At 37.5% G+C, this 21027-nt stretch overlaps 18 protein-coding genes across 18 annotated transcripts; 14 read left to right on the plus strand and 4 right to left on the minus strand.

Annotated features, from left to right (window-relative positions):
• Window positions 1–98: 98 nt before the first annotated feature.
• On the plus strand, window positions 99–929 carry VICG_01182 (uncharacterized protein; the record flags this gene model as incomplete). The annotated part of the gene is made up of 1 exon (XM_007604566.1): window positions 99–929. One exon carries the CDS (start codon window positions 99–101, stop codon window positions 927–929), a length of 831 nt encoding a protein of 276 aa, XP_007604628.1.
• Window positions 930–1067: 138 nt separating this feature from the next.
• Window positions 1068–1562, plus strand: VICG_01183 (uncharacterized protein; the record flags this gene model as incomplete). Its single annotated transcript, XM_007604567.1, has 1 exon — window positions 1068–1562. One exon carries the CDS (start codon window positions 1068–1070, stop codon window positions 1560–1562), a length of 495 nt encoding a protein of 164 aa, XP_007604629.1.
• Window positions 1563–1682: 120 nt separating this feature from the next.
• Window positions 1683–2261, plus strand: VICG_01184 (uncharacterized protein; the record flags this gene model as incomplete). The annotated part of the gene is made up of 1 exon (XM_007604568.1): window positions 1683–2261. One exon carries the CDS (start codon window positions 1683–1685, stop codon window positions 2259–2261), a length of 579 nt encoding a protein of 192 aa, XP_007604630.1.
• Window positions 2262–2383: 122 nt separating this feature from the next.
• VICG_01185 (uncharacterized protein) lies at window positions 2384–2707 on the plus strand (the record flags this gene model as incomplete). The annotated part of the gene is made up of 1 exon (XM_007604569.1): window positions 2384–2707. One exon carries the CDS (start codon window positions 2384–2386, stop codon window positions 2705–2707), a length of 324 nt encoding a protein of 107 aa, XP_007604631.1.
• Window positions 2708–3073: 366 nt separating this feature from the next.
• VICG_01186 (uncharacterized protein) lies at window positions 3074–3796 on the plus strand (the record flags this gene model as incomplete). The annotated part of the gene is made up of 1 exon (XM_007604570.1): window positions 3074–3796. One exon carries the CDS (start codon window positions 3074–3076, stop codon window positions 3794–3796), a length of 723 nt encoding a protein of 240 aa, XP_007604632.1.
• Window positions 3797–3925: 129 nt separating this feature from the next.
• Window positions 3926–5356, plus strand: VICG_01187 (uncharacterized protein; the record flags this gene model as incomplete). Its single annotated transcript, XM_007604571.1, has 1 exon — window positions 3926–5356. The coding sequence occupies one exon, from the start codon at window positions 3926–3928 to the stop codon at window positions 5354–5356; it is 1431 nt and encodes a 476-aa protein (XP_007604633.1).
• A 796-nt stretch (window positions 5357–6152) lies between these two features.
• VICG_01188 (uncharacterized protein) lies at window positions 6153–6338 on the plus strand (the record flags this gene model as incomplete). The annotated part of the gene is made up of 1 exon (XM_007604572.1): window positions 6153–6338. A coding segment is annotated over one exon (186 nt), but the record flags the coding sequence as incomplete, so codon positions are not given.
• Window positions 6339–6873: 535 nt separating this feature from the next.
• On the plus strand, window positions 6874–7233 carry VICG_01189 (uncharacterized protein; the record flags this gene model as incomplete). The annotated part of the gene is made up of 1 exon (XM_007604573.1): window positions 6874–7233. One exon carries the CDS (start codon window positions 6874–6876, stop codon window positions 7231–7233), a length of 360 nt encoding a protein of 119 aa, XP_007604635.1.
• Window positions 7234–7455: 222 nt separating this feature from the next.
• On the plus strand, window positions 7456–7776 carry VICG_01190 (uncharacterized protein; the record flags this gene model as incomplete). The annotated part of the gene is made up of 1 exon (XM_007604574.1): window positions 7456–7776. One exon carries the CDS (start codon window positions 7456–7458, stop codon window positions 7774–7776), a length of 321 nt encoding a protein of 106 aa, XP_007604636.1.
• A 276-nt stretch (window positions 7777–8052) lies between these two features.
• On the plus strand, window positions 8053–8619 carry VICG_01191 (uncharacterized protein; the record flags this gene model as incomplete). Its single annotated transcript, XM_007604575.1, has 1 exon — window positions 8053–8619. One exon carries the CDS (start codon window positions 8053–8055, stop codon window positions 8617–8619), a length of 567 nt encoding a protein of 188 aa, XP_007604637.1.
• A 254-nt stretch (window positions 8620–8873) lies between these two features.
• VICG_01192 (uncharacterized protein) lies at window positions 8874–9536 on the plus strand (the record flags this gene model as incomplete). Its single annotated transcript, XM_007604576.1, has 1 exon — window positions 8874–9536. The coding sequence occupies one exon, from the start codon at window positions 8874–8876 to the stop codon at window positions 9534–9536; it is 663 nt and encodes a 220-aa protein (XP_007604638.1).
• A 784-nt stretch (window positions 9537–10320) lies between these two features.
• Window positions 10321–10917, minus strand: VICG_01193 (uncharacterized protein; the record flags this gene model as incomplete). Its single annotated transcript, XM_007604577.1, has 1 exon — window positions 10321–10917. One exon carries the CDS (start codon window positions 10915–10917, stop codon window positions 10321–10323), a length of 597 nt encoding a protein of 198 aa, XP_007604639.1.
• A 508-nt stretch (window positions 10918–11425) lies between these two features.
• Window positions 11426–12148, plus strand: VICG_01194 (uncharacterized protein; the record flags this gene model as incomplete). The annotated part of the gene is made up of 1 exon (XM_007604578.1): window positions 11426–12148. A coding segment is annotated over one exon (723 nt), but the record flags the coding sequence as incomplete, so codon positions are not given.
• Window positions 12149–12297: 149 nt separating this feature from the next.
• On the minus strand, window positions 12298–13035 carry VICG_01195 (uncharacterized protein; the record flags this gene model as incomplete). The annotated part of the gene is made up of 1 exon (XM_007604579.1): window positions 12298–13035. The coding sequence occupies one exon, from the start codon at window positions 13033–13035 to the stop codon at window positions 12298–12300; it is 738 nt and encodes a 245-aa protein (XP_007604641.1).
• A 436-nt stretch (window positions 13036–13471) lies between these two features.
• On the minus strand, window positions 13472–14236 carry VICG_01196 (uncharacterized protein; the record flags this gene model as incomplete). The annotated part of the gene is made up of 1 exon (XM_007604580.1): window positions 13472–14236. The coding sequence occupies one exon, from the start codon at window positions 14234–14236 to the stop codon at window positions 13472–13474; it is 765 nt and encodes a 254-aa protein (XP_007604642.1).
• A 620-nt stretch (window positions 14237–14856) lies between these two features.
• On the plus strand, window positions 14857–16944 carry VICG_01197 (uncharacterized protein; the record flags this gene model as incomplete). The annotated part of the gene is made up of 1 exon (XM_007604581.1): window positions 14857–16944. The coding sequence occupies one exon, from the start codon at window positions 14857–14859 to the stop codon at window positions 16942–16944; it is 2088 nt and encodes a 695-aa protein (XP_007604643.1).
• A 723-nt stretch (window positions 16945–17667) lies between these two features.
• On the minus strand, window positions 17668–18699 carry VICG_01198 (uncharacterized protein; the record flags this gene model as incomplete). Its single annotated transcript, XM_007604582.1, has 1 exon — window positions 17668–18699. The coding sequence occupies one exon, from the start codon at window positions 18697–18699 to the stop codon at window positions 17668–17670; it is 1032 nt and encodes a 343-aa protein (XP_007604644.1).
• A 761-nt stretch (window positions 18700–19460) lies between these two features.
• VICG_01199 (uncharacterized protein) lies at window positions 19461–20789 on the plus strand (the record flags this gene model as incomplete). Its single annotated transcript, XM_007604583.1, has 1 exon — window positions 19461–20789. The coding sequence occupies one exon, from the start codon at window positions 19461–19463 to the stop codon at window positions 20787–20789; it is 1329 nt and encodes a 442-aa protein (XP_007604645.1).
• Window positions 20790–21027: the final 238 nt, after the last annotated feature.

Genomic DNA, 21027 nt, shown 5'->3' on the forward strand with positions numbered 1-21027 from the left:
CAAACAAAGGACCAGCAAACAAACATAAATGCGTGTCTCCGGGGCTTTTCTGTATTATTTAATCTGTACTTTTAATTTTGTAAAAATTTTTTCTGAATATGTTTGGATTGAGTAAATTGAATTTTTTGGTCCCTTACATGCCGGCCCATGATATTTTCACAAACAACAGCAGTCCAGAGGAGTACAGCAATGACATAATGTCAGAGAAACCATTCCTAAACATTCTTATAGACACCAGTTCGGAGGATTTTTGGTCAGATTTGGATGAAAATCTTGAAAATGAAAATCCATTTCGTGAGGACTCTTCAACTTTTATGAGGAAGAAGCTAGCCGTGGAAGACAAAAGATCACAGAACTGGTCTAGAAATGCATTTTTTCTTCTTAAGTCCAACAGTTTGATTCGATCAGTTCCACAGAATTTAGAAGGCACTTGTTGGGACTTTGCCAATAGCGGCGAACAGATCACGCTGCCAACGCTTGGGTGCGGAAAGAGTGATGCAATAAAGAGAATATCGGCACAGACACTTGTGTGTCTTATAAACAAGACATTCGAGCGAGATTACTTGGTGATCGATGCCAGGTTTAGCTATGAGTATGATGGTGGACACATAAGGGGAGCTGTAAATATTAATAACGAAGGCGATGTATTCAGGACTATAAAGGACAGGAGGATATTAATTTTCTACTGCGAATTTTCATCCATCCGGGGACCCACTTTGGCCAGAAGAGTCAGAAACTGGGACAGAAAGGGAAATGAATACCCAAGGCTTGATTTCCCAGAAATCTACATTCTAGAAGGCGGATACCGAAGCTTCTTTGAGCAATTTCCCCAGTTCTGCACGCCAAGCAGCTACATTCAAATGCATGATAAAAGATTTAAGAAAGAGTGTGCATATTTCCATAAAAAGATAAAAATAAAGAAAAATTGATATTAGTGCACCTATCTTAAGTTTGCTTACATTTTTATTTTAGTTAGTACTATAACCAGTACATTAGCTTTTTGTGTTCATATTCACTTATATGTAGTGCAGAAATGAACTTTTGATAAGTTTGTTCGTACTCTGCCCATGAGCAACAGCTCAAGTGATGATTTGCTAGAATTTCTCAAAAAGCATTTCAAAGTGAGGATGGAGTCAGATGGGTCATTTACTGTCTACACAAACAGCGGAACATATCTAATATCAAAAGCCGATTCCAGCTCTTTTGTAAATGCCTCTACTAGTGGCCAATCCCAAGCTCTCGCCAGGGAGCATAGGCCTTCTGAGCCACAAACATCGAAAGAAGATAGTCTATTTGAGCCCCTAATCAAAGACAAGCCTGGGGAAGAGCATATTAGTCCATTTGGGAAAATTGGTGCAGATGATATTGCTCCAAACTTTGACCAAAAGCTCAAAAAGAAGAGCAAAGTTAAAGGAATGGTGGCTAGTCCAGACAACTTGGACTCTTCGGATGATAATCCATTTATAAATGTGGATCCTGCGTATCCATCTAAAAAGAAGAAGGATAGGGGCCCCGAGCCAGATCCAGATCATTATGATCCAGGCAAGAATGTATTCGATTAAAGTTATGTAATTTTGATTTGCGACTTGAATTAATTGGTAGCAAGACTCTGGCCATCATGTCTTTGCTGGTTCTTTGCACCCGCTATGTTTATTAAATTTTTTTGAGCCCTGGGTCCAACGATGTCAAACGAGATAGACTTGAGTAAGGAAAAGATAAATGTGCTTGTAGCATATACTTCTCAGAATAGGTACATTGGATACGAGGGAGACCTTCCGTGGAAAAGGGATTTCAAAGGCGACATGAAGTACGTCACTAAGCTTATCCGTCTCTATCCAAATACTGCTTTGGTTGTGGGAAAAACTACGTATGAAACCATCAAGAGAATCAAGGATGTGCAAATATTAGTTGTTACGTCCTCTGAAGTAGCTGAAGGCAATGCAAAATCATTCAAGACATTGCCAGAAGCTATTGACTTTGCCAAGAGTAGTGGAATGTACGTGATTGCTTTTGGAGGATCAAAGATATATGAAGATGCGATTAGAAGCTACGACTGTAAATTGTTCTGCACAGTTGTTGAGGAAAATAGCCTCAAGGGTGACCGTACATTTCCAGAGGTGGATGCTAGACTTGAGAATGTCTCTTCTAAGGTTGACCAATTTCTTGTTGACAAGAAGGTAGAAAAGACGTGGGAACTCAAAGACAACTGTTTCTATGAAAATGGCTATGAATACAGGTTTTATGTTGGATATAAGATCTAATAAATACATCAAAGGCTGTTTATTTTAACATGTGAGGTATTTGATGGTTTTCTGTATAATCATATGCCTATGGTGACTTGGCTCATCTTTATTTGTTTAAAAAATTACCAGAAACTTGACCTATGGTCTCCACAACAAAAGAAGGAGAAAGCGAGAAGCATGAGACAAAAGATATAGAGTTTAAGTTCAAAAGTGAGCCGGCAGATATGAGCTTAAAGGAGGCAATAATGGAAATATACAAGAGGCACATAAAAGATGAGCCCACACTTCCTCAGCTGGCTGAAAAGATGAAAAAGGAGTTGGATTCAAAGTTTTCTAAAGGCTGGGTAGTTTTTGTAGGGAAGCATATGGTTGGAGCGTGCTCATACATTGAGCACACATTGGTTGATTTTGAAGTAGACGGTGTTTCGTTTGTTTTATTTCAGACATATTGTCCTGAGCAGTAGTAAATAAATTATATCGTTATAATAGGTTGGTCGAAATCAAATATTTAAAAGATGCGGAAAGCGAAGGGGTTTGCTTAAAGCGTTTTGACGAAGATGTTGTGCAACGCCGTGCAGATATCCGTCATTTTGGGTTCCATATAGTTTTCCGCGGCGTTGGTATTTGACATATAACAAGCTTCACAAAGAGACCAGCATAGTTTCTTCTATCTCAGCAATGGCAACTGGTGTGGTAGGCTTTCCATCGTCTAGTTGGCTGTCCTCGTAACTAATTGATTTCTGTTTTTAGTTTTTATTGGGCTTTAATACTAGATAAGGATTGGCCAAAATTTGACATTCAATATTTATATCCACCACACTCCTTTATCAATGCAGAATAATTCTCTGGCAGCCGAAGGCGTCACCAAAATTAAGGAATTTGCAACAACCGTATTGAGAAAGATTAGAAAACTAGAGTATAAAAACGTGCAGTTAATTCCGGGATATGAAAAGTCGGAGGAGGAGTACTGTGCGCTTAAGAAGAGCCTAAACAATGCAAACATAATGATAAAAAATCTGATGAGCTACGAGCATGGAAATAGATTCCTGAAGGTTCTAAAGAATGGCATGGAGTCAATAAGTGAGAAATCAGCGCTGAATGTATACAAGAACAAGGATGTTTTTGAGGAGATGTCGCTGATGGCCAGAAGAATGAGCATGATGAATCTGGATCCAGAATGCAAAAGGTCAGCAGAGAAATTCTCAGGTGCATACAAAAAACTTTCAGAGTCAAAGAAGACGCTGAATTCAAGACTGGAAAGTATCAGGTTGCAGCTGAAGGAAAAGAGGAACCAATGCATTGAGATTGATAAGAATAGAAAGAAGGTTAAAAACATGAGATACGACCTTGAGATTCTTCTGCAGGATGGAGGATATAACGGAGAAATAAGGGATGTAGAAAAGAAAGAGTTTTCAACGTTTTCAGCACAGGTTTTGAAAATGATGTTACAGTTTGTTGATGATGCTTCAGTTGGAAAAGTGTTGAAGAGTGTTGCAAAGGAGTATTCAAGCCATTTAAAGGAGACGGCAGAAATATTAAGCACAGTAGAGTAGATTAAAAATTATTAAGGTTGACTAATATTGTACTAGCGTTTAGAGTATGTTATGGGGTGCCCATCCACTATAATATAGTTCATTTAATTTCAACTTTTACAGGTATTATAATTCTTTGTAAATTGCCCCATGGAATTGCTGGACTTTCCAAGGCTCAGGAAACGGTTTGAATTGGCCGACCCACAAGACAAAGTCAGGGTCTTTCTCTTCTCAAAGGACCAAGAAGCAATCACAATCCATTCCGAAAACATGGAAGAAGAACACAGGGTCTTTCTCTCGTCAAATAATCCAAGAGGATGCGTGGGTGAAGTCTTTTGTTTAGAAAAGGATATTTTTGTGTGTGTGGGAAAGTCAAGCGAAAAAAACTTGATTGTTAAAAGAACAAATGTTGGCAAAGCAATGAAGTCTCTTTATGATAATCTAAAGAGGTTTGATAAGGCCGAGATAGTTTTTGAGGATTCTGACTTCACCGAAGATGCTATTTTCTCTTTGATTTTGGCCAGCTACACTTATGATTTCCTGAAGAAGACAAAAGAAGAGACTTCTTTCCTTCTACGCTCTGAAAAGTATAAAAATATCATTGAAATAGCCCATGTGCAGAATATTGCCAGGTTTCTTGGAGACACGCCAGCCAATCTGATGACACCTACTGCATTCGTCGAATACTCGAAGATGATTTTTGAGGGAGATAATGTAGTAATTGACGTCTACTCAAAGGACTACATGGCTCAGAATCAAATGAATCTAATCTTGTCTGTAAGTCAGGGATCTGTTCAGGAGCCCAAGCTGCTACGCATAAAGTATGAAGGAAGGATTCAGGGGTCTGTGGATATAGCTCTAGTAGGTAAGGGTGTATGCTTCGACAGTGGCGGGATCTCAATAAAGCCCGCTGCAAACATGTACTCTATGAAGCATGATATGATGGGTGCTGCTACACTACTGTGCTCATTGAAATTGGCTGTTGCTTTAGGCATAAAGGCCAATATTACTGCAACATTACCACTTGTTGAGAATTTGCCTTCGGGTATAGCTACAAAACCAGGCGATGTGTTCAAAAGCATGTCAGGAATAACTGTAGAAGTAGACAATACTGATGCTGAGGGTCGGCTGATCCTTGCCGATGCATTAACGTTGGCCCAGAAAGAGAGCCCAAAGTATCTAGTTGATGCGGCTACACTCACGGGTGCAATGATTGTATCCCTAGGTAGAGTATATGCGGGCTTCTTTACGGAAGACGATGCCTTTGCAAAAATGATCTATGAATGTGGAATGGAATGCAATGACATGTTCTGGCGCATGCCCCTCTCTCCATTTTACAGGGAAGCTATGAAGTCTCATGTGGCGGATATTAATAACATGGGTGGTCCAGATGGTGGATCTTGCAAGGCAGCCGAGTTTTTGAAAGAGTTTGTAGACACCGGTAAGGTCAGGTGGGTCCATTTTGATATTGCAGGAACTATGGACAAGAGCTATATTTCCGAGATTCATGGGAAAGAAGCGACAGGTAGACCAGTAAGATCGTTTGTGCGTCTTCTTGAAAAGTTATCTTTGTGTGAGTAAACTATGCTTCGTTGCTTTTTTGATTTCCAATGCTAATTTCTTCATGGGCTTTTACTTTTATTTACTATAGGTCTATTTATTGTATTCATACGAATATTCCAACTATTTATTATATATTTTGGTTCATTTTTACTTTTCTTGAAGATGCCTGGGTTTTTGAATCGATGTTTTATATGTGGATTTCATATTCTGGGATTGGCAATTCTTTTATACATATTAACAAACTTGCAGGAATGTCGCTGCATGCAAATGAATCGTGCCCACGGCATTGCCGATCCTTATAAAAGCACCAATAAAACATATACGTAAAATATTCTGTAAATTCCAAAGTAGAGATATTTTGTGCTGGATTTATGCATTTTTCATTTTTACTCCAAAGGAAGAGTTATAGAGTGCAATTCGAACCAATATTGCAAATGGTATTACGATCATGCCAAGAGAACTACTGGGAAACACAACACACATTCCTTACTTACAAGCTCCTACAATGTGCTTATGCTTGTATCTTTCTTTTAAAAACTTGATCATGCCCAAAGAATGTGATTACGCCATAGAGATATGTGTATTTCAGCAATCGTAGAGCATTTAGTGATGCAAGACGGCAACTAGTCTTATATTCTTCATCTTCCTACCACGTCTTTTCCAGCAGCGGTTTGCAGAAGTATAATAAAAATGTAAGACAGAAAGCCTTATGAAAGAAATTGACCAGTGTGGAGTGTTGTGTGAATTATTTCAATTATGTAGTTTTATTTTTTAATTTTTAGCAATAAATTATTAAAGTAAATTTTAGCCGTACATGGATATTGGTGTCAAGAAGAGAAAAAGAACCGTATTGACTGCGCGACAGCACAAAATACTTCTGAAGTCGTTCGAAGGATGTGCATTTCCAGATGCAGAGCAAAGACTAGTGCTAGGGAGGATACTGAGTATGAGTCCAAGAACAGTACAAATATGGTTCCAGAATCAAAGACAAAAAGTGAAAAATCATCTCCAAGAACAAAGGAGCAGTCAAAGCAGCAGAGAGACATTTGGAGCATTGAGAACACTATGAAACAGTATTCAATGAAGTCTCTGAATATGCTTGCACGACTTGCCTGTATTGAGTATGATAAAAGATTTGGAAAAAATGAAAAAGGTGTAGAACAGCAGACTTGAATATAAATTATTTAATATTTTTTGTATGAAGTATTGGAGTTGATGCATGCTTATGCCATGTGTGCTGCCATATTTTTATTTGATTTGGCTAATTAATCTATTTTGTCTCTAAGATAGGCTTTTGATGAATGCTATTAAAACTGAAGCTTGACTCAAAATCATAGATTAAATACAGCTATTTACAGAAGCATCCTATAGAGCTGTGCACAAGCCATGTGGCCAGCTACAGAACTTTGAGGCAATGCTGTAGCGTAGGATTTTATTCTTTGCTAGGATTTTTTTTTGCATTCTACAGCAGTGCCTACATCAATCCAAGCATGGTGGTGTTTTTGTAGCTCAATCTTTCTCTGCCCTCTTCCAAAATGACACATCAGATAGCAACAGACAGTTCGCTAACAGGAAAGAAGACGAGAGCATGCCTCAACTGCTCATTAATACAGACTGTGCAGGAATTCAGAGAGCAAGGATGCCCAAACTGTCCATTTTTGAATGTGAACAAGAACAGAAACATTGGATACACGACATCCCCTTCTTTCAAAGGAATGATATTTTTGAAGGATCCTAGGAGTTCCTGGGTTGCCAAATGGCAGAGAGTAAACCAGTATCGACCCGGAGTATATGCCATGACTGTAGAAGGAGTCTTGAGTGACAAATTTATAGACGACATTGAAAGAGATGGGAGAGTATATGTCAATCGATCCAACTCCTTCGAGTTGGAGTAAGGTTTAGTATATATTGATAGCACTTAGCTTGATTAAAAAGATGATTATCCCTGCATTGGGTTTTTGTAGTTTTTTGATTATACTGTATTCAAAGATAAAGCATGAAAAATGCTTTGTACATATCGTGAATATGTCTGAAATTGGTTGGTATGGTGGGGTTAAAACTGTTTATACTTGGCCATAATGTATTTGATTTTCATCTTCCCCTAGTACGTTACTTCAATGGAAAAGCTACGCTTTGATGCAGAAGTTGAAAATGAGATGATAGAGACAGCATTCAGGGAAAGAGCTATGGAAAAGCTATTGCAAATGAATGTCCCACCATTCACTGCGGTAGATATGGAGCTTGCTCGTTCAGAAAAGGAAATATCGAAATGTCTTTCTATTTTAGAAAGAGAGCAGAAGACGAGAGAGCTTGTGCAATCAAAGAGAGAGCAGAGGAAAAAGAAGCATACTAAGAAGAATCAGAAGAAGGTAGAAGACAAAGAGAATTATAAGAGTGTATTCAAAAAGATACACAAAAAGTTCCATAAAAAGAAATAAATCATGAGGATTGGCTAATGCATAAGCAACCGCTAAGTTATGCTAATCTTTTGATTCAAATTACTGTTTTTAATATTGTCTTTGGATGGTTTTATCAAATAAATTTATGTTTTATAATTTACTATTGCTGCTCTTTGTATCAATGTTTCTTGCTGCCTTTTCTGATTGGAGCTGTGATGGACTGTTATACCTTTTCATTGGTACTTTAATCTTGAAACGAAGTCTGCCGGTAAAGGATGTTTCAGCAATATAAAAGGCAGTTTGGTTACAGAGAACATGCATGCCAATGCCAAAGACCTTTATTCAAACCTTTTTGAGTACATCCATGAGCTTGTAGGTGACAGAGTGCCTGCATTAAGACTCGTAAATACGCTGGTTAAGGCGGATGTACCTCTTCAGACCTTTGTAACTGCAGTTAAGCTCTACAAAATGATATTAAACAGGATCAATCGCGTAGAGATGTGGGGCGCAGATAGCTGTGGGGTGAATTTCCGTATTTTAAAGCGTAGACCTTTTTTGGATAGTAATAATTTTGAAATTTTAAGAAACCAGTATTTAATATTCCTATCCTGCTGTGTGATTGCATCAAAATACTATAGAGATGTAGCCTTTACAAATGAAAGTTGGGAACTGGTCTCTGAAACCGATAAAAGAAGCCTGAATGAGGCAGAAAGAGTGTGCTTGATGGCACTAGACTATCAGGTCAGCGAACAGGGCGACGGATCGGTTCTCGAATCGATTTTGAAAATACTAAATAACTCGGGGATATTGCTAAATGAACGAAACACGGGGCCAATCAAGAGAATCAAGGTTTTAGTCCGTAAGGTCCTGTGTTTTTCATAGGGAACTATAGCATGGTGAAGCAACAACTAGGCTATTCAGAGAGTACAACGCTATTGAAATGCCACGGGGTTGTGGAATACAATAAGGCTTAATTGGACCATGTGTGGCCGATATAAGATAATAAAATAATGTAGATGGAATTTGTCTTTTGGATTGCATACTGTCTCAAGTATAGAGAATTTGGGTATTTTAAATGCAATCCTTGAATATATTTAATTTCCACATTTATTGTCTGTATTTACAGACCCCAGCCAATGCTTAATAATAAATACAATACTGACAAAGTAAATGAATTTCTGGACTATCTCATGAACTTATCGTATAACAAGAAGTGTGCAGACTGCGGTAAATCTAACCCGTCCTGGGCTGATCTTACACACTCGTTTTTTATTTGCTACGAGTGTTCAGCTTTACATAGGCGCCTGGGTGCGCATCGTTCAAGAGTGAAGTCGGCACAGATGGATAGCTGGACTACAGAAGAACTAAGGAGGATGCATGTGGGAGGAAATAAGTACTCACATAAAATAACCCAAAATAGCGATTTTTCAATTAGATACAAGGACACAAAGGACTTCACAGCATATTTAGACGAGAAAGAGAGGCAGAGCAGAGCAAATGAACCCGAGGATTCTTTTATGAACAGATCTAGGCAAACTAGCTTGAAGAGAGATATGGTTGTTGTGGAAAAGAAGCCTAAGCCGAAGTTTAGCGACTGGATAGAATCCTCAGACGAAGAAAATGACCCTAAGAGCATAGAAAATACACTCAGCCAAATAACACAGGAAGAGGAAGATGATGTTGGCCTTGTTGTGTCCAAGCCTGGCTCAAAGATCAAAAAGTCGGTTAAGCCGTCACGCAGTCCCTTTTCATTCTCTGTTAAGGAGCATCAAGAAAATGAAATAAATGACGAGAAGTAAAAAAATGTTGGTAGTAGTGCATTTAATATTCTTTTAAATAGCAAGCATAAGTAAAGTGCATTTCCTGCCAAACATTTATTCTTTGAGATGTGTTTTTAATTTATAGCTATGATTACATATGCGAACAGCATACAAACGACAAGCTTAAACCATAAAGTACTGGTTTTTTTCATTAGGGTCTCCTTTATTGCAGTATTTCAGTTTGAATGCAAAGCTATATAGGAGAAAAGACAGCATCTGAGAATGCATTACATCAAAAGCGGTGCAAGGTATGCAAGTTTATTAGAATATCTCGGGGTACTTTACAGAAGCTCTAGCCAGCCTTTGGAATGCATTTAGATCAAACCCGTCTTCAATTTGTTGAGTATGTTCCTCATGAACAACTCCATCCTTCAAGCTTCCAATTACGAGAAGAATCTTAGTCTTAAAACCATCAAATCCCTTTGGGAGTACTTTAAAGAGCACGTTGTTGGAGCGGATAATTACATAGTCTTTGTCTACTTTGACAAATTCTCCAAGCAGAGCCACTCTGTCTTCATTTTTAAGATTGTCAGTGCAAAGGAACATTAATCGCTGGGGCAACCAAAGTTTTATTTTAGGAATTGCAAGAAAAAGCAGTGCACTGATTGCTTGCTGTCAAAGAATAATGCTAAATAGCGTAGTTTATATTAAGCCAGTGCACTGAAATTCTAATTCCAGGCTCTACTATAAACGATGAAGTATTAAATCGCTATTTTAATATAACTCTTAATGTAAGAACTCATTTCCAACTATTTATTAGCGTTCAGTTACTTACCGAGTTCATTTCAAGCATCACTGCTTTGGCGCTAAATTGATCAACTATTAGTTTGTCAGAAACAGGAACAGAAGATCCAACACCAAAGACACTTAGCTCAAAAGACGTTCTTCCCAATTCCGAGGCTACTCTCTCGTAAAGATCTTTTAGGGTGGCATTGTTATCAAATCCCAAGTAGATTTCCTGGTTATCTCCCAAAAGAATCCTAATCTTAACTTCCGCATCAATCTGGATTGACTTTTCTTCTGTCTTTGTTGTCTGGTTCTCTTGCTCTTCTCTTATTTGTTGTTCCCTTCTATTGGCCGCTATTTTTTCTCTCAGCAGTTGCTTATATTTTTCCTTTCGCTCCTCTTCCATCTTCTGCATATCGTTTCTTTTCCTAAGTTCATCCATCATCTTTTCCTTGTCATTGTCTTGCCATGTACCTTGATTCTTCCGAACTTCCTCAATGTACGCTAGCACAGACTCAAAATCTCTCTTCTTAATTTCTCGGAGAATCTGCGACATTTCCTGGTTCGTGAAGTTGTACTCACTCAGCAGCTGTATTATTTCCGAGTCTGTCATTTCTTCCTGACTGAGAACCATTGGATAGATAGGGTAGTGTTTGGGTTTAAATATACGACAGACAAAAGAAACAGTGTTTCAAGCTAGCAAGAGAATACATGCATGCAACAAGCATGTTTGTTTAAAGTTATTAAAGTTAGCCGCTGAAGATTTCTCATTTTGCTGCGTTTTATAGAAGTATCCAGACCAACAGCTGATCTAATCACAAAAACAGCAGTATGCTAAGGCGATCGTGAAGATAATTCTGCCAGTGTGCTCATAAGTATTTTGAAAAACTACAGTTGACTTCTCTACTTTGACTACTGAAAGTTCAAAGCTCTGATGAAATATGCTAGTGTGCATTTGTTTGTAGAATCTTAAAGAAATTTATTGTCCATCTGGCATTTCAACAGTGAATAATCAAGTTTCTGTGCCTGCCAAGTTTGGTCAGAAACTTTAGTGTGGTTTTGATCAAAATAAGTTTTAAGCAAACTTAGTTTTCGCCCCATGAAAATTTTTCCTGAGATTATTAAAATGGCACTTTTCGAAGGTGAAACACAACAGCCAATGGATTGATCATGAAGAATCCATTATGATTTTTGATGTTGATTATTGTCTGTACGAAAATGCTGAACTTAGAGCTGCAGAGAGTGCCTTCATTAATACAAGAGAACGAGAACTATTTGGAGACTCGGAAATGACATTTAAACAACTTAAGAAAAAACATGGCTCGATGAAAATAGGACTTATGAAGGACTATGGAATGACTATTGAGCAAATAAAGCAGAATGATTTTATGGACACATGCAAGTTCCTGAAACCAGACGATGAGCTGAAAGGACTATTAGAAAGCATTCCATTAAAAAAATATTGCCTAACTAACGGCTTTGGTGAGAAGATTAAAAGTATCCTTGAGGCTTTGGGTATTAATGAATGTTTTGAAAAGATATACTGTTCAAACGACGAGAATATTGAAGAAGACTGGATTCTCAAGCCAAAGGAATCAGCATTTAAATTTCTGATGAACGATTTAGGAATAGACCCGGGAAAGGTTATAAGCAAGCAGTTTAAAATATATTATTTTGATGACTTGCTAGAAAATGTCATGGCTGCAAAGGAATTAGGCTGGGATGCCAGGAAAGTAACTAAAGAATCAGCAATTCATGATGCACTTCGTAAATTTATCACGGAGAAGTTTGGTTCATCGCCACTTTTATTAAATACGATGACGTCCCGTCCATCTGAGCTGAGTGTAGCTGATGTCCAAAATTAAATTTGGTTGAAACATTTTTAATTGTTCACTGGTAAGTTCACTTGCCTTGATACTTTACGTCGCAGTAATATTACTAATGAAGCAAATTCAACTTTATGTGTATATAATATATCGAAAATACACAATAGCTAACAAAAGATGGAGTTTTATTACACAAATATGAACCCTGTGCTATGTGGCGCTGCCTCAAAGTCACTCCTGGTGGTTGATTCGTCCCAGATATGTCCTCTGTACTGATGATGATCCACATATTCATTATGCTCGTTGTGGTGATCGTCAGAACACGGAATATTCTCTTTATTATTTACTTCTACTACGTTCAGGCTGTTACGGTTAGCATTTCTCACACTTGTTTCAATTATGTCCCTTATAGTGTTGTTATTCAACAATCTTTCAAAATCTAAATCAACTAAAACTTTCTGTGGCGCAGGATTTGCCTTTGATTTAATATTACCACTACTCTCAGCTTCATCGCACTTTTCATCTTCTTCCGCGAGCTTAAAGTCAAATGTCTGATCTTTCTCAACCGAGCAAGGCACAAAAGTGACTCTAGATCCTGTTTCGAGCGTTAGACACTTATCTCCCTTCTTTGAAATTCTATATCCCACAACTTGCGGTTTAATATTCCAGTAATCTTCCTTGTCACATATTCCAACTTCGTTGTCCTTTTGACAAACATATTCCGTCCCTGATTTAATTTGATACTCGTTTTTATTTTTTGAAATTGTAAAAGATGAGTAAATTTTTTTGACAATTGCAAATTTTGAAGTGTGGACAAGAGAGTTGTTTGACAGATCCTTGGCCAGAAATACATGATTGGAGTTAGAAGAGAAAATTCGTATGGGATTGTCTAGAAATGTTGTAATTGCATCGTAGGCATGTGCCATTTTTGCAAGAAATAAGAAGATAAACATTACAGATATTAATTTCTGTGTATTTATTTTTAAGATGAAACATTTTGTGTTTCGGCCCCGAGTCAAAGTTAGTATACAGATTAATCTCTGGTCTTTCTATAGAAATCCTGCAATAGTACACGAATAATTTCGTTGTATTATGCGATGCTCCAGTGAAGTTGAAGCTAACCAAGCTATATTGTGCTGAAATCTTAGCTTTAACGCTCGGCAGAAGGCTAAGTTTATTGGTGAAAGTTGTCACAAGTAGAACCTAGCAACAAAAAGCACCATAGAAAATGTTTGAGGCCAGACCAATATGCTAGATCAAGAGCCATCAACCTGGAGAGTAACAAAATATCGTACAATCTTGGCAAGGCAGGCTTAAGCTATTGACACAACTTTGAATATTTCATCTACAATTTTATTTATTTTATATTCTTGGCATTTTCTTAATCCTTGGGCTTAGCATTCTAATGGCGTGCTGAGATGCAATTGAAAGAACTACTAGAATCACATAGGCGTTGTACTGTACGTTTCCAAATGCCAGGTCCAGCGAAAGCAGTCTTCCAACCACATTTTCTATTTCAAATGAGTTCATTTTGTACATGGTGACCACAGTTATTGTGGAAGCTATCAGGGAATAGAACACAGAAGTTAAAATTTCGCCCACAAAGGTCTGATAATAAAGAAGATAGGCGAGAAGCAAGAAAAAGCTTGAGCAGATAACCGATTCCAAGAAAAAGTCTGCCATGTTGGCAAGCGGGTAAATAGTTTTGAAGTAATAGACAGCAAACAGAAATGATCTGACAGGCCAAGGCACTTTTGAGAAATAAAGCGAGCCTGCGATCGAGAGCAAGCAGAGAAAGACGGACACTTCACGAGAATTACTGGAAATGTACTCAAGTGATTCAAGTAGATAAGAGAGGCCATATTCCCTATACTCAAATTTTTGCAGAAAGATTGTTAGATCGTGTGCAAGTAAAGGTGTAATTAGCGAACCTGTAAACATACAGCTGAGGTATTTTGAGTTTACACCAAACAGAAAAATAAAGAAAACAGTGGAAGATAGGAAAAGGCCCAAGATCAACTGCTGGGAAATCACTCCATAGTGCCTCGCCACAAAGCATGCATATTCAACTAGAAAATTTCGTAATGGATGTTGTATTTGGTTTATAATTTTGATGAAAAGTTGCATGGACTGCCAGAATAAAAATAAACAAAAGCCAGAAAATAATCATTTAGATTTTAGGATTGGATAATAGGCAGTTTAATTGGAGCATTAAGTGAGGCTTCCAATCGAACTGCGAAGTCTGAAAAAGAATTTAGCCATGGTGTAGCTAGATTTAAATTGTCTTTTATGGGCTGGCCACATGGAAAACCTGCATAAAATGTTTCTTATGTTGAAGCTGTTCAGATGAGGCTTTATCAGAGAGATATTCTATTTGTATATTAAATGTATACCTTGAGAGACTAGACGAACAGAAGTTCAAATAATAAACCCTTAAAGTATCGTACAGTCTTATTATTAGAAGATTGCAATATTAATATTTATTTTCGGAAGATATACCAATTTTCTTTACTAGTCTGGTGTGGCATGCATCTAAGATAATTTGATAATACGTACTTGACGTCTGTCAATATCCTAACAAGACACTACAACTGCAGTTTCTGAGTGATATATCTATTCACAGAGACTTATCAGCCTGGTTGTGGATTGGATGTGGACAGCAACATATTATATTGTCCTATTCTGATTTTCCTGTCAAAATTCGAATTGATTTAATTAATTTAAAAATTTTCAGTTCATACTCCTTAATGAATATTGCACGAACGAGAGGGATCTACAAACTAATCTGCAGTTTAATTGTATTCGTGGAGGCTACGCTTCATAGCTTGAACGATGCATGTCCAGGTTCAGAGCAGAGTATTCAGATCCCCAATCTAGCCGGTGATGAAGGCATCTCACATGTAGCTATTGGAAATTCTGATACTGAAGAGCCAGCAAGACAGAATACTGGATTTCCCAAGCTGCCTGACAGCATTGTATCGGAGATTACAAGCATCCCACTTTTTAATGGAATCAGATACAGCGATGTATTCAAACAAATTCGCCAGATTCGAGATGTAAGCCAGTTTGCAGCAGATATTATGAAGTTAAAGGATATTCTTTTGAGGCTTGATGATCAGCAATTCTTTGATTTCTGCATGCAGCAGTCGTATTTTCCCAGCTCAATTTTTTGGTTGAAGAGGTTTTTTGAAAAGTTAGGTATTTATAATAGTACCACTTTTAGTATTTTGAGAAATCAGTTGGCTAAATTTGACAGTAACAGGAAAGAGGTTGCTAACTCATTTAGGCTTTCAAGAATAGCTCATGAATCTTTATATAAAACTGATAAATTGTTTGCTCTCCATGAAAAAATAGCACAAAAAGCCATACAATATTTCCAAAGAACGATCATTGAGTTTGACAATTTTGATGCCATAGGGGATTCTTTTTCTCAGCAGATAAACTATGCGGAATTTTTAACGAGCCATGAAACGGATGGAAGAGGCATTATGATGCTCCGGTTTTTTAAATTTATTGTCATTCTCCAACAGCTTTCTATTAAATGTAGTGCATCAAAAAAGGAGTATATAATTGCCAATTCAGAAATTATCTTCATAAAATTGACAGATTGCATACTAGGCATGTTGAAAAGAAGGGCTGGCTTTATGCAAAATATAAGATGTCTTAAACTTGATAGTTTAACAGGATGCATTGAGTTAGAGTTTCCTAATCCCCAGAAACTTGTTTGTATTAATATTTCTAGCGAGAATGTGTTTGATCTTAGGGGTCATAACTTAGATTGGATCCTTGAACACAGAAATATTAAGATACTCGAAATACGATCTAGATGGTTACTATTTGACACTGAAGGTTTCAAAAGATTAAACCAGATGAAATGGTTGAGACAGATGACTATTGTTCTTGGTAGAATATTTAACACATCAGTGCCGACATCTACTAGAGGATTCATCAAAGCAGATAATTACAATCAGCCAAAGTTAATTGACTTATGTAAAATGGAGAAGCTACAGTATTTTGGCATGGACAGTTTTGTGTTAGAGTCATTGAGTTTCAAAAGGATGCCAGAGCTTCGTCAATTTCTTTTAAAGGATTGCTCATTGAATTCAGTGAATTTGCAAGAAATGCCTATGTTGCTTGAAGTCTCTTTAAGCAGCTGTGTCTCGAACCTATTGACTTTGCAAGACACTCATGATTTGAGAGATCTAAGTCTGGTCAATTCTTCATTCGGTTCAATATCCCTCAAGCACATATCCAAGGTGCAAAATATAAGTATAAAGCAGTCCTTATTTACGACACTAAACATTCTACAGGTGCTTGATCCAGTGAATTTGCCTTCGATTAGTTCTCTATCCGAAAATCCAGCTTCAAATCACTCTACTAGGATAGAGACTATATTATTAGATGAATGCACATTCGGATCAATTAATTTGCAAGGAGTTCAAAGCATTGATCATTTGATAGTGTCTGATTGTAACTTTTCCAATGCAAGCTCTGTTTGGGGAAGTTTAGCAGCAGTGAAATCTTTGAAACAGTTAGTAATCAATGGACATACAGGATTGGTGAAATTGCCGTATGAAATTAGTGAGATCAACGATTTAGAACTACTATACCTCGACCTAACAGGGCTTGATTCAATTAATGTTGGCAAGTATGCATCATGCACTGATGATGTGGGCCTAAATGAATCATTTAGATTTCCGAAGACATTACGATATTGCTCCATTTGGGTTAAAGATGAAGTTGTTGGGTCCATTCCAAGGATATGGTTTGAAAAGTGTGACTGGCCGCAGCTAAAATTGCTAATCAATGGATGTGTTGTGACTGATAACTATTAAGTTGTACCAAGGAATAAATAGCTGATTTAAAACTACGAAATAAACTCATGATACCAAGTTTGCAGCATTATTTTATATTTGGGCAGTATTTCGTAATTTTAAAATATTCTTCTTGGGGTTGATTACGCTGAATGTCTCAGCCTCATGGCGAGCTTCTACCATCGATATTCATCTTAAGTTCTTTGGCATACTGCCAAAGTTTTGTAACTGAGCAACCACTCAACGGCCCCTTTGATGCATTGGTGATCTTCTTTATAGCATAATAATGAGGTAGTTTACAAAACAATGGTGGATTTAGAAGCAAAGAGTATTCATGCTCTCTTTCAAACTATCACACGGAATTCTCAAATCGATGTATTAAGCATATAGGGCTGAGCAAATTAGTGATGCTGGCGTGAAGATATTCTTTGGCAGCTACAATAGGAAAAGTAGAAAGACACAAAGTATATTAGTTCAAAGACCAGGATAAGTATTGTCATTGTAAATAGGTTGATTAGCAAGATATGAGTATAGCTCAAGGCTCTTTACACACTTTATAAACACATAAACACGTGTGCAGTAGAGGATAGTATGTTTAAACAGCACAGTCATAATGGCAAAGCAGTTCGGACTAGACATAGTTCGTATGAAAATTAACTAGAGAAGATATTAATTGTAGAAAATAAAGCCTAAATGAGGTATGTGAATAAAAATACTTTAAATCAGTATCGAAGATCAATTTAATCAGTTATTGACATCCGACTCATTCTCTTTCTTCTCATCTGGTTCAACAAGCTGAATACGTACTTTATCCAGTTTATCCTTCATATTACCATGTATAGAAAACGACCCTACCCCATTCAGACCTATTTCCATGGATTTATCTGTGAAAACCTCTTTAATTCTTGCATCAATCTTTGATACAGGATTTCCGTACAAGTATAGATGCACCAATTTTGGCATAGTACTGCCGCCTGTCTTAGCATCAAAGTAGCTTTGAAGATTGACGTACCCAATTATGTTATCATTCAAGAATAGGTATTCAAGATCTGTGAGGTTATATAGGCATGGCATCTCTGTCAGTCCAACATTTTTCAAAGTCAGCATTGTTAACTTACTGAGACCTGAACTGTTCAGTGCAGCAACGTCAATTGCCGCTTTTGATATCCACAAATGCGTAGTTTCACAGTTATCAACAAGGAGCTCCCACGCCTTTATCGGAGTATAGTTGAATTCAAAATCTGATACTGCGATTGTCCTGAGATTGAATTCGCGTAGGTATTCTTCAACTTTTTGAATTACTTCTTCTTTGAAGCTACCATCTTTGTTTAAAACTTCGTCTTCATTTAAATATCCATCATCATCTAAAAACTCATCTTCTGTTTGAATGCAAGAATAATATAGTTTCATTGCCACCACTTCATAAATCGCAGCTTTAGTACTTGAATAATCTTCATGCAGTGTAAGATCCGAATTTGTAAGATACTCATCAATCATTTTAATGATTCTAGAATCCTCCATAAAAGCGGTAAAATAGCCATCTGTATCCTTGAAAACTCTGGAGTTGGAAGCTGAGTGGGATGAGATATTGACTGATTCAATATCAGAGACGGAAATACCTTTGAACTGTTCTTCTAACGAATCATCAGATGAAGGCTCTGGATCTTTACTCATTACGGTGCAACTGGCATCTGCGGAGAATAGCATAGGAAATCCAACCGACAGTACTCTGATCAGGCCAGTTACAGTTTTAATTGGTAGTGTTAAACCGTGCATGGATGTGAATACAAAACTTGTATTTATACTTTTTACAAAAATCTGATTGATTTAATTTATCAGTTGATTTTAGTATGACAGGGAATACTCAAACGATAGTCTCAGATAACATATAGCCAGTAAAACCATGTACAAACCAGCCACATTCACGGAGTATGCATACCTCTCCTGCAGTCTTTGCTTAATAAGCCTATATGTATGTACAAGACATATGTGATTGATTGTCTCAAGCCAAGTAGCAAATAGAAAAACTTGTTCAGAAGACTAGATCCAAGGTCTGGCAATATAATGGTTGATATGGATTTTTAGCGATGTAAAATAGATAGGTTAATATTAGGATGGATAGGAGTAAGCAGTTGGTAGCAGCTCTACTAAGATGAGAATGGATATACAATAAGTAAGTAGTTAGATATGATGAAGATAGAGGTGAATATTATAGTAGTCAGGTGTAAGTTAGAAGGGGTAGGATGGCAGAGTATATGGATAGGAAAGCAAGGAGACATGCATCGTTGTTTAATCAAATATCTTGATATGTAAGACAGCAAGCTGATGAAAGCATTAACATGAGACAAGGGGAATACAAGAGTTGCTGGTGATACTGTTTCCTCTGCATGATGGAGCTCTAGAGTGGATTGTAGTATGCATAACTATATCAATGTGTACAAGTATGCCAATGGAGATTATTTCCAATCATCTCTGATTTTCTAAAATTTTTATCAAATTTTTAGATAAGTTCTGGTCGTATTTTCCACCTCATAAAAATGCCTACTTCAACCACTACAGACAGCTTAGCTGATGTCGGTGATACACACAATGCAACTGCTGAACAAGCAAGCATTGTTGGGAGGCCCAAGCATCTTCTTAGTGGTTCTTATGCTGTGGTCAAGAAAGTACTGGCCAGTGAGTTTGCAAAGTATCTAGCTCTGCAGATGGTTATTTTGGCTACTGCACTTGCATACCAATGCATTGGGCTGTGGTGGTTCTATCCCGAAAATATCAAGATGGTAGTAAACACAGCTACGCCCACCACCTTCTGCTTTGTAGATGTGGACTATTGGCCACTAATGATCTTGTACATTGCTATTGGGTATGGCACTACTTTAGTACAACCGATAGTGCTATTTTCTCTTGGAGTCCTGGATGTGGCATCTGAGTACATATTCAACCACTATGAGGTTCCATATTCGAAAAGAAAAATAATTTTCTGGAAAGCATTGGGCCTATTATTGTTAGTAGTATGTGCTGTAGCACCTGAATTATTTTTCACTGTATGTGGCGGTATTATTGGCAGCCTAGTTTTATATGGCATTGTCAAGCTTGTTTCCTTCATCACCTCAAAGGTATCAACAACTCGTCTTATAATTTTTGGCAACTGTTTCGTCGCTGCAGTAGCTCTTTTGCTAGCATATCTTATACCTTATCTTCTGGGAGGTACTCCCATTACTGAATACTTCCAAAGGAATAGAATGGATATTTCTCAATACGAAAAGTTTTTTGCCGAGTTCGATGTTGACATTTCAAGGGTGTTTGTTGTAGATAGTATTTCTAACAAGGCGTCTAGCAATGCTGTTCCATTCAAGTCCATGATGAGCATTATAATTAGCAAGGATACTATCCAGAACAACAGCTTTGAGGCAATCAAAGCTATGCTGTTGCATGAGATAGGACGTGCAAGACACTTTGATCTCTTATATATCTACGTTGTACCCTACATTATTGCATCCCTAGCAATGTGCTTTCTGGTGAAGAGGATTGGAAAGGAGAAGAACAAGTCTGCACTAAAGCATTTTGTGACAGTGAGCGCCAAGATCTCATTATTTTTCCTCATCGCTACCCTGGCTGGCAATTTCATTGCAAATATCTGTGTGTTTAATGCAGACAGGTTTGCATGCTCATATGCAGAATCATGTGCCGATCTATCTCAGAAGCTTTTAGAAATAACTAAGAATAACAAAGCCCTAACATACTACTACCCACCATTCTCATTACTGTTCGACCATCCCTCTAACTTCCACAGGCTGAGGCAGAATAACTACATGGTCAACGGAAGCGTAGAAATGACGCCTGCGCTAGATGGCTGTCCCTTCTAGAGCCAGGACATCTGCAGAACTGTGGTTTATCTTTGCACAGACAATGAAATAAATTACATAGTTAGCAGTGTTATTTAATTTCCATACAGCCTGATAGCTTGATGCACAGAACATTGAGCAGTATCCGTTTCTGGTGTGAGATTGAAATAGAGTTCATCTGCACGGCATCCTTAAATGAATCAGACACAACTAACTGTGCCGGTTTTGGCTCACTTCAGACTGATCCTTCTATGCCAAG

This window comes from Vittaforma corneae (genome assembly GCF_000231115.1).
Source record: "Vittaforma corneae ATCC 50505 unplaced genomic scaffold supercont1.9, whole genome shotgun sequence".
In the NCBI taxonomy this organism is placed as follows: Eukaryota; Fungi; Microsporidia; family Nosematidae; genus Vittaforma; species Vittaforma corneae.